This window comes from Oncorhynchus gorbuscha, linkage group LG01 (genome assembly GCF_021184085.1).
Source record: "Oncorhynchus gorbuscha isolate QuinsamMale2020 ecotype Even-year linkage group LG01, OgorEven_v1.0, whole genome shotgun sequence".
Classification (NCBI taxonomy): Eukaryota; Metazoa; Chordata; class Actinopteri; order Salmoniformes; family Salmonidae; genus Oncorhynchus; species Oncorhynchus gorbuscha.
The window spans coordinates 7,889,808-7,908,318 of record NC_060173.1 but is presented as its reverse complement, the minus strand read 5'-3'; the positions used below and the strand labels follow the sequence as shown (position 1 = coordinate 7,908,318).

Here is an 18,511-nt window from a genome sequence, read left to right as displayed (position 1 = left end):
GTGTGTAGACTGTGTGTGTAGACTGTGTGTGTAGACGTGTGTGTAGACGGTGTGTGTAGTGTGTGTAGATGGTGTGTGTAGACTGTGTGTGTAGACGGTGTGTGTGTGTAGACGGTGTGTGTAGACTGTGTGTGTAGACGGTGTGTGTAGACTGTGTGTGTAGACGGTGTGTAGACGGTGTGTGTAGACGGTGTGTGTAGACGGTGTGTGTAGACGGTGTGTGTAGACGGTGTGTGTAGACTGTGTGTGTAGACGGTGTGTGTAGACTGTGTGTGTAGACGGTGTGTGTAGACTGTGTGTGTAGACGGTGTGTGTAGACGGTGTGTGTAGACGGTGTGTGTGTGTGTGTAGACTGTGTGTGTAGACTGTGTGTGTAGATGGTGTGTGTAGATGGTGTGTATGGTGTGTGTAGACGGTGTGTGTAGACTGTGTGTGTAGATGGTGTGTGTAGACTGTGTGTGTAGACGGTGTGTGTAGACTGTGTGTGTAGACTGTGTGTGTAGACGGTGTGTGTAGACTGTGTGTGTAGATGGTGTGTGTAGACTGTGTGTGTAGACGGTGTGTGTAGACTGTGTGTGTAGATGGTGTGTGTAGACGGTGTGTGTAGACGGTGTGTGTAGACGGTGTGTGTAGACTGTGTGTGTAGATGGTGTGTGTAGACGGTGTGTGTAGACTGTGTGTGTAGATGGTGTGTGTAGACTGTGTGTGTAGATGGTGTGTGTAGACTGTGTGTGTAGACGGTGTGTGTAGATGGTGTGTAGACTGTGTGTGTAGAGACTGTGTGTGTAGACGGTGTGTGTAGATGGTGTGTGTAGACGGTGTGTGTAGACTGTGTGTGTAGACTGTGTGTGTAGACGGTGTGTGTAGACGGTGTGTGTAGACTGTGTGTGTAGACTGTGTGTGTAGACGGTGTGTGTAGACGGTGTGTGTAGACGGTGTGTGTAGACGGTGTGTGACAAGCTTTGTGTATGCATTAGATGGTCTCACACAATATTCAAATAGACCAAAGTCACTGTGAAGTCACTAACCAGCACAGAAAACCGTCTCGGTCACAACATTCAGTCTTTATTTTCCTTCCTGACAGTTGAGCACACACTATGGGGGTGCATGTGTGTGTGTGTGTGTGTGTGTGTGTGTGTGTGTGTGTGTGTGTGTGTGTGTGTGTGTGTGTGTGTGTGTGTGTGTGTGTGTGTGTGTGTGTGTGTGTGTGTGTGTGTGTGTGTGTGTCAGTTTATGTGGAGAGAGGTAGGTTTTTAGGGGCCGAGGTAGGGGCAGACTGAGGTTCTCTAGGTTCTCAGATGGAGGTTTTCTTGGTTCTCAGATGGAGGTTCTCTAGGTTCTCAGATGGAGGTTCTCTAGGTTCTCAGACGGAGGTTCTCTAGGTTCTCAGACAGAGGTTCTCTAGGTTCTCAGACAGAGGTTCTCTAGGTTCTCAGACAGAGGTTGTCTAGGTTCTCAGACGGAGGTTCTCTAGGTTCTCAGACGGAGGTTCTCTAGGTTCTCAGACGGAGGTTCTCTAGGTTCTCTAGGTTCTCAGACTGAGGTTCTCTAGGGACCAGGGGTACCAGGTTGGTCGGTGATACTCACAGCACTACTTCCACGTGGTCCAGCGCCCACTGGTCATGTCCCGCTCCATCGTGACGTGGCTGCCACCACCGCAGCGCCACCCCTTTAGCCCTCGCCTCTCTGGGGCAGGCGGCAGGAGGAGAGGAGGTCAGAGGTCAAGAGTAGGCAGTTAGCGTGTCAGTATGTGTGGTTTTAGACTAGTGGACCTCAACCTTGCTGCTGGAAAGCAACAGGTTGTTAATGGAAGTCAGTTGTGTTAGAGCTGGACTGGAACAAAGACCAGTACACTCTCTAGCTTTCAGAGAGGGTGTGTGTGTGTGTGTGTGTGTGTGTGTGTGTGTGTGTGTGTGTGTGTGTGTGTGTGTGTGTGTGTGTGTGTGTGTGTGTGTGTGTGTGTGTGTGTGTGTGTGTGTGTGTGTGTGTGTGTGTGTGTGTGCGTGTTAGTGTTAGCGTCGTGTTCACTCACAGTGGGATGTTGTAGGAAACCCTCTGGGCCTTGATGAAGTCTTTGGGCTGGTGCTGGGCGATAACGTGCCAGCTGACTCCGTTATTGACCGTGTACTGCAGCAGGACTGCCCTGTCCACTGTGTTTTCCTGGTCCAGGGCTGTGTTACAACTGTCTGTCTGGGACACACTGCCTATCTGCATCACAAACATGATCTTACTGTAGGAGAGAGGGGGAGAGAGAGAGTGAGGAAGGGGGAAGAGGAGGGGAGGGGGAGAGAAAGATGAGGGGAGGGGGAGAGAAAGAGGGAGGGAGAGGGGGAGAGAAAGGGGGAAGAGGAGGGGAGGGGGAGAGAAAGAGGGAGGGAGAGAGATTGTTCTGGTAAGAATACCTTAGTATTTGTGGATGGATTCTACAAGTTTAGCCTCCAAGTTTTCCATTTGAGTAATACTGTATATTGAACTCAATGGCCTCAGTAGTGGGCTAGGACAAGCTATGCTAGGCTAGGCTAGGACAAGCTATGTTAGGCTATGCTAGTATGGTTCTGTGTGGTCAAGGCTAGGTTACGCTAGGCTAGGCTACGCTAGTATGGTCCAGTGTCCACTAGTACATGTCTCACAGGTTTGGTGACCGCAGGCCTCGTCTTACAGGTACTGTACTGTAAAACAAACTTCTCTCACTGTACCTTCAGTAGTTGGATAGACTGTGGGCTAGGCTAGTACGGTACATTGTCCAGTCCATACCTGGCTCGCGTCAGGTCCAGAGGCTTGGTGATCGCCTGCCTCATCTTGCAGCCGTTGAAGTAGAGCGAGTCTCCGTGGGCGTGGGGAGAGAGCTGGCCACACCCACTTCCCACTCCGCCCCCTTGGATGAGTTGCCAGCTCTCCTCTGACACGCTGCCTGACTCAAAGTTATCCTTTATTGAGCTAGGTAGGTCACTGCTGGACAGGGAGCAGTCATCACCTGGGAGATGGAGGCAGCAGAACCAATATGAATGCTAGATTTCAATCAATCAATTGTCAATTAGAACTCTCTGTAAGAAAGACAACAGACTGAGAGGAACCAGACTCAGAGGGTGGAAGTTAAGGACATCAGGTTATGATGTGGTCCTTCTGTAGCTCAGTTGGTAGAGCATGGCGCTTGTAACGCCAGGGTAGTGGGTTCGATCCCCGGGACCACCCATACGTAGAATGTATGCACACATGACTGTAAGTCGCTTTGGATAAAAGCGTCTGCTAAATGGCATATATTATTATTATTATTATTATTACATATATTATGATTACAAGAGTGGTTTGTGTCAGTGTTGTAGTCTTTGTGTCAGTGTTGTAGTCTTTGTGTCAGTGTTGTAGTCTTTGTTTCAGTGTTGTAGTCTTTGTGTTAGAGGTTGTAGTCTTTGTGTCCGTGTTGTAGTCTTTATGTCCGTGTTGTAGTCTTTATGTCCGTGTTGTAGTCTTTATGTCCGTGTTGTAGTCTTTATGTCCGTGTTGTAGTCTTTATGTCCGTGTTGTAGTCTTTGTGTTAGAGGTTGTAGTCTTTGTGTCAGTGTTGTAGTCTTTATGTCTGTGTTGTAGTCTTTGTGTCAGTGTTGTAGTCTTTGTGTCCATGTTGTAGTCTTTGTGTTAGAGGTTGTAGTCTTTGTGTCAGTGTTGTAGTCTTTATGTCTGTGTTGTAGTCTTTGTGTCAGTGTTGTAGTCTTTGTGTTAGAGGTTGTAGTCTTTGTGTTAGAGGTTGTAGTCTTTGTGTCAGTGTTGTAGTCTTTGTGTCCATGTTGTAGTCTTTGTGTTAGAGGTTGTAGTCTTTGTGTCAGTGTTGTAGTCTTTATGTCTGTGTTGTAGTCTTTGTGTCAGTGTTGTAGTCTTTGTGTTAGAGGTTGTAGTCTTTGTGTCAGTGTTGTAGTCTTTGTGTTAGAGGTTGTAGTCTTTGTGTCAGTGTTGTAGTCTTTGTGTCAGTGTTGTAGTCTTATCAGCTACCCACCACGGTGTCCCTCGTCACAGATGCAGACCACCCCGCTTGTGCAGTAACCATGACCACTACACATCCCTGGACATGCCTCCCCAATGTAGACCTGGTCAACCCCCCAGCCATGACGCTCGCCAGCACCCTCCTTCTGGATCCAACGGAACTGCGTGGCTCTGCAGGGAAGGAGACGGGAGGGGAGATGAGACAAAACGTATAGGACTTGCTTTATCACACGGTCGGGGGGTGGGGGGTGGCTATCAACACCTGAAAGACAGCATCCAGTTTCAGGATGGGGTGGGGGGTGGGGGAGGGGTGGCTATCAACACCTGAGAGACAGCATCCAGTTTCAGGATGGGGGTGGGGTGGGGGGGGGTGGCTATCAACACCTGAGAGACAGCATCCAGTTTCAGGATGGGGTGGGGGGTGGGGGAGGGGTGGCTATCAACACCTGAGAGACAGCATCCAGTTTCAGGATGGGGGGGGGTGGGGGGGGGTGGGTGGGGGGCTATCAACACCTGAGAGACAGCATCCAGTTTCAGGATGGGGGGTGGGGGGGGTGGCTATCAACACCTGAGAGACAGCATCCAGTTTCAGGATGGGGGGGGGTGGGGGGGGTGGCTATCAACACCTGAGAGACAGCATCCAGTTTCAGGATGGGGGGGGGTACGAGTTCAGTTCTAAATGCATGATCTGATACCAGCAGCCTTCTGGTTGCAGCGGTCCTGCCCTGACATGACGTGGTCAGAAACACACAGCGGTCCTGCCCTGACATGACGTGGTCAGAAACACACAGCGGTCCTGCCCTGACATGACGTGGTCAGAAACACACAGCGGTCGTACCCTGAGGAGATGTAGTCAGAAACACACAGCGGTCCTGCCCTGACATGACATGGTCAGAAACACACAGCGGTCCTACCCTGAGGAGATGTGGTCAGAAACACACAGCGGTCCTACCCTGAGGAGATGTGGTCAGAAACACACAGCGGTCCTACCCTGAGGAGACGTGGTCAGAAACACACAGCGGTCCTACCCTGAGGAGACGTGGTCAGAAACACACAGCGGTCCTGCCCTGACATGACGTGGTCAGAAACACACAGCGGTCCTACCCTGAGGAGACGTGGTCAGAAACACACAGCGGTCCTACCCTGAGGAGACGTGGTCAGAAACACACAGCGGTCCTGCCCTGACATGACGTGGTCAGAAACACACAGCGGTCCTGCCCTGAGGGGATGTGGTCAGAAACACACAGCGGTCCTGCCCTGACATGACGTGGTCAGAAACACACAGCGGTCCTGCCCTGACATGACATGGTCAGAAACACACAGCGGTCCTACCCTGAGGAGACGTGGTCAGAAACACACATCGGTCCTACCCTGAGGAGACGTGGTCAGAAACACACATCGGTCCTACCCTGAGGAGACGTGGTCAGAAACACACATCGGTCCTACCCTGAGGAGACGTGGTCAGAAACACACATCGGTCCTACCCTGAGGAGACGTGGTCAGAAACACACATCGGTCCTACCCTGAGGAGACGTGGTCAGAAACACACATCGGTCCTACCCTGAGAAGACGTGGTCAGAAACACACATCGGTCCTACCCTGAGGAGACGTGGTCAGAAACACACAGCGGTCCTACCCTGAGGAGACGTGGTCAGAAACACACAGCGGTCCTACCCTGAGGAGACGTGGTCAGGCAGCTGAACAGTGACCCTGGTCCAGCTGGAGCTGTTGACTGGACTGTAGATGGTGGACTCATGGAAAATGAAGGGAGAACAGCCCACGTTGTTCACAGAGGAGGGAATACACTCTGACTGAACCAGCTGCCATGAGTCAGACCTGGAGAGGGAGAGATGGAGGATGGAGGGGAGGGGGAAAGAGAGAGAGAGAGAGAGAGAGAGAGAGAGAGAGAGAGAGAGAGAGAGAGAGAGAGAGAGAGAGAGAGAGAGAGAGAGAGAATTGATGGGAGGGGGAAGAGAGAGAGAGAGAGAGAGAGAGAGAGAGAGAGAGAGGGAGGATGGAGGGGAGGGGGAAGAGAGAGAGAGAGAGAGAGAATGGTGGGGGAGGGGGAGAGAGAGAGAGGATGGAGGGGGAGGGGGTGAGAGAGAGAGAGGATGGAGGGGGAGGGGGAGAGAGAGAGAGAGGATGGAGGGGGAAGGGGGAAAGAGGGAGAGAGAGAGAGGGAGGAGGGGGAAGAGAGAGAGAGGGAGGATGGAGGGGAGGGGGAAGAGAGAGAGAGGGAGGATGGAGGGGGAGGGGGGAAGAGAGAGAGTGAGGATGGAGGGGAGGGGGAAGAGAGAGAGAGGGAGGATGGAGGGGGAGGGGGAAGAGCGAGAGAGGGAGGATGGAGGGGAGGGGGAAGAGAGAGAGAGAGAGAGAGAGAGAGAGAGAGAGAGAGAGAGAGAGAGAGAGAGAGAGAGAGAGAGAGAGAGAGAGAGAGAGAGAATTGATGGGAGGGGGAAGAGAGAGAGAGAGAATGGAGGGGAGGGGGAAGAGAGAGAGAGAGAGGGAGGATGGAGGGTGAGGAGGGAAGAGAGAGAGAGGGAGGATGGAGGGAGGGGGAAGAGAGAGAGAGAGGGAGGATGGAGGGGGAGGGGGGAAGAGAGGGAGAGAGAGGATGGAGGGGAAGGGGGAAGAGGGAGGAGAAAGAAGGGTTGTGGTCAATTTCAATGACTTTTTAATGAGGAACATTTTGTAATTAGAATTTCAGTTCACTTCCTGAATTGACTGAATTGAAATGGATTTGACCCAATGACTGTATATATGAATGGACAAAGCCATCGGTCACGTGACACCGTTTATCTGTGTGAAGACTCAGTAGCGCATTTGGAACCCAAGAAGTTGGTTAAGATTGTGTCTTGTGGAAAATGTTTGTAGACATTACATGCGCAGTTTGAGCTACTTCGGGAAGTTGCGTTGCAGGCTAGCTCACTAGCTCAGTGCTGCCCCCTCTCATTGATTATCTCAAGTTGAAGGCCGACCGAGGTACTGCAGGCTACTAAATTATCCTTACATTTTAAAGGACATCTGGTGAAATAGAAGTAATTATTGGTACCATGATTGTCTTCAAAATGTGTATTTATTTACACATAGATTGCCTTTTTCCCCTTTACTGTAAAATGGGATTCTGTTTTCTGTAAACAATGCAATGCAGTACAGCAGTCTGCCTTGAACTGCCTGGCATCAATGGGGGGGGGGGCAGTCATTCTCCCCTGAATTGACCCAAACCCTGGCTGTGTACTGTGTGAGTAAGGCATTTAGCTAGCGCATCGGAACCCTCCATTAGCAGCATCTCACCTGGCATCCTTCCTGTACTGCAGCAGGACAGAATGGTGGTCGTCACAGCTGTCTGCCTCACAACCGACCACAATCTACACAGAAGACAAAAGGAGAGTAGGACTCAGACTTACACGAGAATGATAAACAGTAACAGTTACCTGAAACGGTGTGATGTCGCCATGTTGTAAATGCTAAGATGGGTTTGCAGCAGCTATCTAAAACCAAGAATTCGTGCTATCCTTTAAATATGGTGTTCCACAGGGAATGTTTCTTGGACCGCTGTTATTGTTCATGTTAAATACTGTATGTAAGACTGTAGGATGCTGCCGAGCTGTAAATGCTGAGGGGTTATACCTTAAACTGTAGGATGTACCCAGGCTGTACGATGAGCTCGCGGGTGGCCAGAATGTTGTGCGTTTCGTCCTGTTTCTTGTTGGGCCAGTAGAGGTGGAAAGAGGGGTTCCCACAGAAGCCTGCTGTACGCACCGCGTTGGGATAGAAGCTCCAGCTCTCCTCATGGGACACACCCTCTGAGAGAGAGACGGGGACGGGGGAAAGAGAAGAAGAAAAGTTGTCCATTGTCTTTTTTAGATTTGTCTAGGGGCATTTAAAAACGTAGAAAGAGACTCCCATTCTTTTCCGAAGGTGATACAGCACAATCTGTTTACCTTCATCGAAGTTGTCGAGCAGGGTGGAGGGGTTGATGTCGGACCCTCCCACCAGGATGTTGTCGACGGCCCACTGAGCTCGCTCCGGCCCGGATGTCGCCAGACCAGAGGAGACGTGGAAGGGCTGCCACCACCGCAACCGTGTAGCATTAGATAACGCCTCCTCTGGTATTACAATGTAATCACGCCTCACAGACACATACTTCAGATAGTCCATCTCATGGAGCAGGGTCCAGGACACACCTGGGAGAGAGAGAGAGAGAGAGAGAGAGAGAGAGAGAGAGAGAGAGAGAGAGAGAGAGAGAGAGAGAGAGAGGGAGAGAGGGAGGGAGAGGGAGAGGGATGGAGGGAGGTAGGGAGGTAGGGAGAGAGAGAGAGAGAGAGAGAGAGAGAGAGAGAGAGAGAGAGAGAGAGAGAGAGAGAGAGAGAGAGAGAGAGGGAGAGGGAGGGAGGGACAGACATGAGGATGAAGTGATGGATCTCTGTAATATTCTAATATTATTCAGGTTAATCATTAGGATTCCCCTGATGGTTCTCCTTCAGGTTAATCGTTGGGATTCCCCTGCTAGTTCTCCATCAGGTTAATCGTTAGGATTCCCCTGCTGGTTCTCCATCAGGTTAATCGTTAGGATTCCCCTGCTGGTTCTCCATCAGGTTAATCGTTAGGATTCCCCTGCTGGTTCTCCTTCAGGTTAATCATTAGGATTCCCCTGCTGGTTCTCCATCAGGTTAATCGTTAGGATTCGCCTGCTGGTTCTCCATCAGGTTAATCGTTAGGATTCCCCTGCTGGTACTCCATCAGGTTAATCGTTAGGATTCCCCTGCTGGTTCTCCATCAGGTTAATCGTTAGGATTCCCCTGCTGGTTCTCCATCAGGTTAATCGTTAGGATTCCCCTGCTGGTTCTCCATCAGGTTAATCGTTAGGATTCCCCTGCTGGTTCTCCATCAGGTTAATCGTTAGGATTCCCCTGCTGGTTCTCCATCAGGTTAATCGTTAGGATTCCCCTGCTGGTTCTCCATCAGGTTAATCGTTAGGATTCCCCTGCTGGTTCTCCATCAGGTTAATCGTTAGGATTTCCCTGCTGGTTCTCCATCAGGTTAATCGTTAGGATTCCCCTGCTGGTACTCCATCAGGTTAATCGTTAGGATTCCCCTGCTGGTTCTCCATCAGGTTAATCGTTAGGATTCCCCTGCTGGTTCTCCATCAGGTTAATCGTTAGGATTCCCCTGCTGGTTCTCCATCAGGTTAATCGTTAGGATTCCCCTGCTGGTTCTCCATCAGGTTAATCGTTAGGATTCCCCTGCTGGTTCTCCATCAGGTTAATCGTTAGGATTCCCCTGCTGGTTCTCCATCAGGTTAATCGTTAGGATTTCCCTGCTGGTTCTCCATCAGGTTAATCGTTAGGATTCCCCTGCTGGTTCTCCATCAGGTTAATCGTTAGGATTCCCCTGCTGGTTCTCCATCAGGTTAATCGTTAGGATTCGCCTGCTGGTTCCCCATCAGGTTAATCGTTAGGATTCCCCTGCTGGTACTCCATCAGGTTAATCGTTAGGATTCCCCTGCTGGTTCTCCATCAGGTTAATCGTTAGGATTCCCCTGCTGGTTCTCCATCAGGTTAATCGTTAGGATTCCCCTGCTGGTTCTCCATCAGGTTAATCGTTAGGATTCCCCTGCTGGTTCTCCATCAGGTTAATCGTTAGGATTCTCCTGCTGGTTCTCCATCAGGTTAATCGTTAGGATTCCCCTGCTGGTTCTCCATCAGGTTAATCGTTAGGATTCCCCTGCTGGTTCTCTATCAGGTTAATCGTTAGGATTCCCCTGCTGGTTCTCCATCAGGTTAATCGTTAGGATTCCCCTGCTGGTTCTCCATCAGGTTAATCGTTAGGATTCCCCTGCTGGTTCTCTATCAGGTTAATCGTTAGGATTCCCCTGCTGGTTCTCCATCAGGTTAATCGTTATGATTCCCCTGCTGGTTCTCCATCAGGTTAATCGTTAGGATTCCCCTGCTGGTTCTCCATCAGGTTAATCGTTAGGATTCCCCTGCTGGTTCTCCATCAGGTTAATCGTTAGGATTCCCCTGCTGGTTCTCCATCAGGTTAATCGTTAGGATTCCCCTGCTGGTTCTCCATCAGGTTAATCGTTAGGATTCCCCTGCTGGTTCTCTATCAGGTTAATCGTTAGGATTCCCCTGCTGGTTCTCCATCAGGTTAATCATTAGGATTCCCCTGCTGGTTCTCCATCAGGTTAATCATTAGGATTCCCCTGCTGGTACTCCATCAGGTTAATCATTAGGATTCCCCTGCTGGTTCTCCATCAGGTTAATCGTTAGGATTCCCCTGCTGGTTCTCCATCAGGTTAATCGTTAGGATTCCCCTGCTGGTTCTCCATCAGGTTAATCGTTAGGATTCCCCTGCTGGTTCTCCATCAGGTTAATCGTTAGGATTCCCCTGCTGGTTCTCCATCAGGTTAATCGTTAGGATTCCCGTGCTGATGGAGCTACGTGGATTTATTTCTAAATGTCTGTCTGTTTATTGTTGTTTCATACCTCCATCTGTGGAGTAGTCCAGCAGCACTCCCTCTTTACGACAGGTTGGGCGATGGCATATGGTCATGTTGTCTTCACTGCCAATCCTGGCCCAGTATTCTACAAACCTAAAGAAGAAGAAGAGGAAGATTACGTTTGAAGAGGAAGATTACGAGACACATACACACATTGAAAGGGAATCTTAAAAAGCCTGAATTGACAAAAAATAACTAACTATATACAAATTGTATAACCGAACCCTGAGAAGACTAACAGTAGAGTTACTAACTTGGCTCCGCGTAGGTCCAGGTCAGTGGTGACGGCCTGTCTGGCATCTGACCCTCCAAAGTACAGGGCTGTCCCCTCCACCAGCACCCCACAGTCAGTACAGGGATGGCCCCCCTCCAGGACCTGCCACTGAGGACCTGGGGCCCCCTCCCAGTCAAAACGCTCCTTCAGAGACGCCTATAAGAATGGAATAGATACTTTATTGTCCACAGAAGGGGAATGTCTCTTCTTCTCTTTTCCCAACACTTTGTTACACACACAAGAGTTAATGGAGTGTTCAAAAGGCATGGTCCTATGAGACGTGGTCCTATGAGACGTGGTCCTATGAGACGTGGTTCTATGAGAAGTGGTTCTATGAGAGGCGGCTCTATGAGACGTGGTCCTATGAGACATGGTCCTATGAGACACGGTCCTATGGACGTGGTTCTATGAGACGTGGTTCTATGAGACGTGGTCCTATGAGACGTGGTTCTATGAGACGTGGCCCTATGAGACGTGGCCCTATGAGACGTGGTTCTATGAGAAGTGGTTCTATGAGAGGCGGCTCTATGAGACGTGGTTCTATGAGACGTAGTCCTATGATACGTGGTTCTATGAGACGTGGTCCTATGAGACGTGGTTCTATGAGACGTGGTCCTGTGAGACGTGGTTCTATGAGACGTGGTTCTATGAGACGTGGTTCTATGAGATGTGGTTCTATGAGGAGACGTGGTTCTATGAGACATGGTCCTATGAGACGTGGTTCTATGAGACGTGGTCCTGTGAGACGTGGTTCTATGAGACGTGGTTCTATGAGACGTGGTCCTGTGAGACGTGGTTCTATGAGACGTGGTTCTATGAGACGTGGTCCTATGAGACGTGGTTCTATGAGACGTGGTTCTATGAGACATGGTCCTATGAGATGTGGTCCTATGAGACGTGGTTCTATGAGACGCGGTCCTATGAGACGTGGTTCTATGAGGAGACGTGGTTCTATGAGACGCGGTCCTATGAGACGTGGTCCTATGAGACGCGGTCCTATGAGACGTGGTCCTATGAGACGTGGTCCTGTGAGACGTGGTCCTATGAGACGCGGTTCTATGAGACTTGGTTCTATGAGACGTGGTTCTATGAGACGTGGTTCTATGAGACGTGGTCCTGTGAGACGTGGCCTTTGAGCCGGATAGGAACAACTTGTATGAAAATGTACTAAATAAATAAAGATTGATGAACTGATTGACACCTTGAGAGAAGTGCTGGCGTAGCAGTTGGGTCCAGTGAAACCAGGGTCACAGAGACATCTCTGGTCTAGACAGTCTCCATGTCCCCCACAGTGGCCGTCACAGGCCGGCCCGATGTAGAAGTTCTCCACAGCCCACTGGGTGTCAGAGTGCTGCTGGTAAAACCGGAAACGGACCGCGCTGCAGAACATAACACATAATATAGTTCCAGAACCAATGTAAGACCCCCCCCCCCAGGGCTGCTGATATAACAGGACCCACCCCACCCAAGGGCTGCTGATATAACAGGACCCCCCACCCAAGGGCTGCTGATATAACAGGACCCCCCCACCCAAGGGCTGCTGATATAACAGGACCCCCCCCCCCACCCAAGGGCTGCTGATATAACAGGACCCCCCTCAAGGGCTGCTGATATAACAGGACCCCCCCCAAGTGTCACTCACGTGTCTGTCAGGCTGTCCGGTAGGGGGTAAACGGCCCTCTTCCAGCCCCGGGCAGGGAAGAAGACGCTGGGCTGGGAGACCTGTCCTCCACAGCGAGGGTCCGCAGGGAGACACTGGAGCACCAGGTATCTCCAGGACACGCCGAAGTCCACAGAGTACTGGACGTGGACCTGGCGCTCTGCCTGGCGCTCTGGAACATCGCAGCCCACTGCTATCTGTAAAGACACACGGGGAAACATACTCCGTTATCGTAACCTCAATGGACACGTGTGTTAATAATGCTGTCTGTATTCACACCCAAACAAAGATGTCTGCTATCTGTTAATAACAGGGAAACACATCTATCTAAGCCATTGTAGAATAACAAAAGGTGACATTAGTCCTTTTAGGTGCTGTTGTTCATTATATTAGAAGAGGCACCGGTACCTAATTAAATCACTGCACACAAACAGACACAGTCTCTTACCTTGAACTGCATGACCCAGTCTTTGTCGGGTATAATGTCATGTGTGACAGCGTACACCTCTCTCCCGTCGTCACTACCGCACGCCATCACACCGTCTGGAGAACTACAGAATCTCTGTACTGCACAGTCCTCACTGAACAGCCAATGGTCACTCACTGGAGGGGAGAGAGGGAGGGAGAGGGAGAGGGAAAGGTGGAGTGATAGGGGAGAGGGAGAGGGATAGGGGAGCAGGTGAGGGAGGAAGATGGAGAGAGAATGAGTGGAGGGTGAGGGGGAGGGATAGGGGAGAGGAAGTCGGAGAGAGAGTGAGGGAAGAGGGAGAGAGAGTGGGGAGAGGATTACAAAAAATAAAAATATAAAAAATAAAATGCCTGTTTCCGTTGACTTCGTACAGTTAAAGATTCTGTATAATAGTTTTTCTCCTAAAGCAGTTGTAGTATTTAACATGGTCTTTGCCTAATAGAATGAAACCTAACTTGAAAGTTGATCGTTTAACTCGACGATCACTAAAATCACAGGAACTAGGGCCCGCGTGACTGACAAAGCCCCTGTGTGTGTACCTGTGGTTGTGTGTGTCTATGGTTGTGTGTGCCTGTGGTTGTGTGTGTACCTGTGGTTGTGTGTGTAACTGTAGTTGTGTGTGTACCTGTAGTTGTGTGTGTACCTGTAGTTGTGTGTGTACCTGTAGTTGTGTGTGTACCTGTAGCTGTGTGTACCTGTGGTTGTGTGTGTACCTGTAGATGTGTGTGTACCTGTAGTTGTGTGTGTACCTGTAGCTGTGTGTACCTGTGGTTGTGTGTGTACCTGTAGATGTGTGTGTACCTGTGGTTGTGTGTGTACCTGTAGTTGTGTGTGTACCTGTGGTTGTGTGTGTACCTGTAGTTGTGTGTGTACCTGTAGTTGTGTGTGTACCTGTAGTTGTGTGTGTTTACCTGTAGTTGTGTGTGTACCTGTAGTTGTGTGTGTACCTGTAGTTGTGTGTGTACCTGTAGCTGTGTGTGTACCTGTAGTTGTGTGGGTACCTGTAGCTGAGTGTACCTGTAGTTGAGTGTACCTGTAGTTGTGTGTGTACCTGTAGTTGTGATGTGTACCTGTAGTTGTGTGTGTACCTGTAGTTGTGTGTGTACCTGTAGTTGTGTGTGTACCTGTAGATGTGTGTGTACCTGTGGTTGTGTGTTTACCTGCAGTTGTGTGTGTACCTGTAGTTGTGTTTGTACCTGTAGTTGTGTGTGTGTACCTGTAGTTGTGTGTGTACCTGTGGTTGTGTGTGTACCTGTAGTTGTGTGTGTACCTGTAGTTGTGTGTGTACCTGTAGTTGTGTGTGTTTACCTGTAGTTGTGTGTGTACCTGTAGTTGTGTGTGTACCTGTAGTTGTGTGTGTACCTGTAGCTGTGTGTGTACCTGTAGTTGTGTGGGTACCTGTAGCTGAGTGTACCTGTAGTTGAGTGTACCTGTAGTTGTGTGTGTACCTGTAGTTGTGATGTGTACCTGTAGTTGTGTGTGTACCTGTAGTTGTGTGTGTACCTGTAGTTGTGTGTGTACCTGTAGATGTGTGTGTACCTGTGGTTGTGTGTTTACCTGCAGTTGTGTGTGTGTGTGTACCTGTAGTTGTGTGTGTGTGTACCTGTAGTTGTGTGTGTGTGTACCTGTAGTTGTGTGTGTACCTGTAGATGTGTGTGTACCTGTAGTTGTGTGTGTACCTGTAGTTGTGATGTGTACTTGTGGCGGTGTGTGTGGTGGCATTGTCCCCTGTGTATATACCTGAGGTGCTCTCCTCCTCTTCCTCACTGAGGAGTCCTATCCTGCCTGTGGGGGTACCATCTGAGGGAGCTCTCTCGTGGTTGGGCAGCGCCACCCCTCCGAAAGTGTCAGTTATCTGAGCCCGCGGGTCAGAGCCGGCAATCAGAACGTTGTCCAGCGCCCAGTCGCCGTGGTCCGCTCCTTCGTGTGTCGGCTGCCACCAGCGAACACGCACCCCTTCCTGACGTGCTGCTGGGGGTAGCAGCACGTTGACAAATCTAAACACACACACACACACACACACACACACACACACACACACACACACACACACACACACACACACACACACACACACACACACACACACACACACACACACACACACACACACACACACACACACACACACACACACACACACACACACACACACACACACACACACAGGTTAGGACTGGAACATCTGATGTGAAAGAGAGTCCCAGTAAGATTCGTCGAAGTTTCCGTAAACAGACCTTCATGAGTTTTTTGTTTGTTTTGGTCAGTGAATATGAAGAGTTGTTGTGCAGAGGGTCCCAGTGAACCAGTCTGTTACACTTCCAACCGTGTATATATATATATACACAGTACAGTAGGTTTAATGAAGAACACGTACCCAGGCTTGCTGTACAGGTCATAGAAGATCTCTGTCAGCAGATTCCAGTTGATGCCTCCGTTCAGGCTGAACTCCAGCAGCACGCCCTGGTTACGGTTGCTAGGCGGGATCATGCAGCCGTACATGAAGTAGAATTGGATGAACTCTGCGTTGGTCAGGTTCAGATCCACTGTCACCAGCTGACGACTACAACTCTGGAGGGAGAGAGAGAGGGAGAGGGAGAGGGAGAGGGAGAGGGAGAGGGAGAGGGAGAGAGAGAGAGAGAGAGGGAGAGGGAGAGGGAGAGGGAGAGGAGAGACAGAGAGAGAGAGAGAGAGAGAGAGAGAGAGAGAGAGAGAGAGAGAGAGAGAGAGAGGGAGAGAGAGAGAGAGAGAGAGAGAGGGAGAGGGGGAGAGATTGAGAGAGAGAGAGAGAGAGAGAGAGAGAGAGAGAGAGAGAGAGAGAGAGAGAGAGAGAGAGAGAGAGATCAAAGAAGTGAGAAAGAAAGATAGACAGGTTAGATGAAGAGATACGAACAGACCAGGTTTTGGCGCAAATTTAAATTCTGGTGATAGACTGATAGGTAAATTGATAGACAGATTGATAGACAGATTGATAGACAGACAGACAGACAGACAGACAGACAGACAGACAGACAGACAGACAGACAGACAGACAGACAGACAGACAGACAGACAGACAGACAGACAGACAGACAGTTACCCCACTGAAGTGCAGTGCAGCACCAGATGCCACGGCCCCACACACAGTACTGAGTTTTGCTCCAGTCAACAGGTGCCAGTGGCTGAGAGAGGGGGCTCGGCTGAAGCTGTCCTTTAGCTGGGAGGGCAGAGGGGCCACAGGCTCATCACAGTACTCCCCTCCCCACTCTGGATCACACCTACATGGGGAGGGGATGGGGGGGAGATATTATCCCAAATTCACATTATAATGATGCAAATAGCTGAGGCGATAGTAAGGTCCAGAATAGAACTTACTTTTTTTAAATTCCAGTGCTAGAATAAAAAATATGATGTGTGGACTGTGTGCACTGAGGTCGGAAGTCTGAGATTTCCGAATTCCCAGTTGTCTTGAATGCACTGGGATCGGAAGTCTGAGATTTCCGAATTCCCAGTTGTCTTGAATGCACTGAGATCGGAAGTCTGAGATTTCCGAATTCCCAGTTGTCTTGAATGCACTGAGATCGGAAGTCTGAGATTTCCGAATTCCCAGTTGTCTTGAATGCACTGAGATCGGAAGTCTGAGATTTCCGAATTCCCAGTTGTCTTGAATGCACTGAGATCGGAAGTCTGAGATTTCCGAATTCCCAGTTGTCTTGAATGCACTGAGATCGGAAGTCTGAGATTTCCGAATTCCCAGTTGTCTTGAATGCACTGAGATCGGAAGTCTGAGATTTCCGAATTCCCAGTTGTCTTGAATGCACTGAGATCGGAGGTCTGAGATTTCCGAGTTCCAGTCTTCCACCTGATGGCTAAACTCAAGTTAAAACGCAAGGCTACACTTGGCTAATCATTCATTGCAGCTGCAGCATTCAACTCTGGTAGGAACTAGGAATTCTCCAATCAGGATTTCGGGAAAAAACCCTCAAGTTTGGGAACGTTTCTGGAATTTTACAGCCCTACTGGTGGGTACGTTCACTCACACACAGGAGCTCTGCTGGCAGCGTCCGTGTCCGGAGCACATGTCAGGGCAGCCGTCTCCGATGTAGAGGTTGTCCAGAGCCCAGGTCTGCTGCTTGTCAAACGGAGCCTGTTGGAACCAACGGAACCGAGTGGCTGGAGACCTGCAGACACACCAGATCAAAATCAAATCAAATGTATTTATAAATGCCCTTCGTACATCAGCTGATATCTCAAAGTGCTGTACAGAAACCCAGCCTAAAACCCCAAACAGCAAGCAATGCAGGTGTAGAAGCATGAGAGAGAGTGTGTGAATGTTTACATGCATTCTAGTGTCTGTGTCTTCCAGTTGCCCTATTGGCAGATTGGCAGTCCATCAATATGTAACTGACCTGCTATAGGTGGAGATTGGCAGTCCATCAACATGTAACTGACCTGCTATAGGTGGGATTGGCAGTCCATCAACATGTAACTGACCTGCTATAGGAGGGGATGTAACTGACCTGCTATAAGTGGGGATGTAACTGACCTGCTATAGGTGAGATTGGCAGTCCATCAACATGTTACTGACCTGCTATAGGTGGGGATTGGCAGTCCATCAACATGTAACTGACCTGGCATAGGTGGGGATTGGCAGTCCATCAACATGTAACTGACCTGCTATAGGTGGGGATTGGCAGTCCATCAACATGTAACTGACCTGCTATAGGTGGGAATTGGCAGTCCATCAACATTTAACTGACCTGCTATAGGTGGGGATTGGCAGTCTATCAACATGTATCTGACCTGCTATAGGTGGGGATTGGCAGTCCATCAACATGTATCTGACCTGCTATAGGAGGGGATTGGCAGTCCATCAACATGTAACTGACCTGGCATAGGTGGGGATTGGCAGTCCATCAACATGTAACTGACCTGCTATAGGTGGGGATTGGCAGTCCATCAACATGTAACTGACCTGGCATAGGTGGGGATTGGCAGTCCATCAACATGTAACTGACCTGGCATAGGTGGGGATTGGCAGTCCATCAACATGTAACTGACCTGCTATAGGTGGGGATTGGCAGTCCATCAACATGTAACTGACCTGGCATAGGTGGGGATTGGCAGTCCATCAACATGTAACTGACCTGCTATAGGTGGGGATTGGCAGTCCATCAACATGTAACTGACCTGCTATAGGTGGGGATTGGCAGTCCATCAACATGTAACTGACCTGCTATAGGTGGGGATTGGCAGTCCATCAACATGTAACTGACCTGGCATAGGTGGGGATTGGCAGTCCATCAACATGTAACTGACCTGGCATAGGTGGGGATTGGCAGAGTGACTCGGCCCCACTTGTTGTAGGTGTCTGCTACCAGCAGTCTCTGTAAGGTGTAGGAGGAGCAGTCTGGGCTGGTGGGGAGACAGTCTCTCACCAGAGGCTGCCAGCTCAGACCCAGGTCCAGAGAATACTCTAGTTCAATGGCTGTGATGGACAAAAGAAGACCAAGAAAGACACACAGAGAGACACAAGACATCAGTATTTATTGTAAAGTCATGTTTACCTAGCGTAGCCCGGGTATTCAATACGACACGGGCCAATCAATCAAAGTCAATGAAAAGTATCATTTCATTGCTTCTTATAAC

At 49.8% G+C, this 18,511-nt stretch overlaps 1 protein-coding gene across 2 annotated transcripts in view; it reads right to left on the bottom strand.

Moving 5' to 3' along the window:
* Positions 1-18,511, bottom strand: part of LOC124032171 (reelin-like) — a 338,397-nt gene that overhangs the window by 8,636 nt on the left and 311,250 nt on the right. For both annotated transcript variants that reach the window (XM_046344341.1, XM_046344351.1), the window contains exons 49-66: positions 18,182-18,350; positions 16,903-17,043; positions 15,963-16,140; positions 15,261-15,454; positions 14,624-14,880; positions 12,863-13,017; positions 12,397-12,611; positions 11,956-12,133; positions 10,735-10,910; positions 10,467-10,573; positions 7,920-8,162; positions 7,606-7,781; positions 7,270-7,343; positions 5,650-5,811; positions 3,989-4,146; positions 2,755-2,974; positions 2,033-2,230; positions 1,588-1,686 (exon numbers count right to left, since the gene is read on the bottom strand). In XM_046344341.1, the coding sequence (XP_046200297.1) occupies positions 1,588-1,686; positions 2,033-2,230; positions 2,755-2,974; positions 3,989-4,146; positions 5,650-5,811; positions 7,270-7,343; positions 7,606-7,781; positions 7,920-8,162; positions 10,467-10,573; positions 10,735-10,910; positions 11,956-12,133; positions 12,397-12,611; positions 12,863-13,017; positions 14,624-14,880; positions 15,261-15,454; positions 15,963-16,140; positions 16,903-17,043; positions 18,182-18,350 (3,100 nt within the window). The remainder of the gene's footprint in view (positions 1-1,587; positions 1,687-2,032; positions 2,231-2,754; positions 2,975-3,988; positions 4,147-5,649; positions 5,812-7,269; positions 7,344-7,605; positions 7,782-7,919; positions 8,163-10,466; positions 10,574-10,734; positions 10,911-11,955; positions 12,134-12,396; positions 12,612-12,862; positions 13,018-14,623; positions 14,881-15,260; positions 15,455-15,962; positions 16,141-16,902; positions 17,044-18,181; positions 18,351-18,511) is intronic.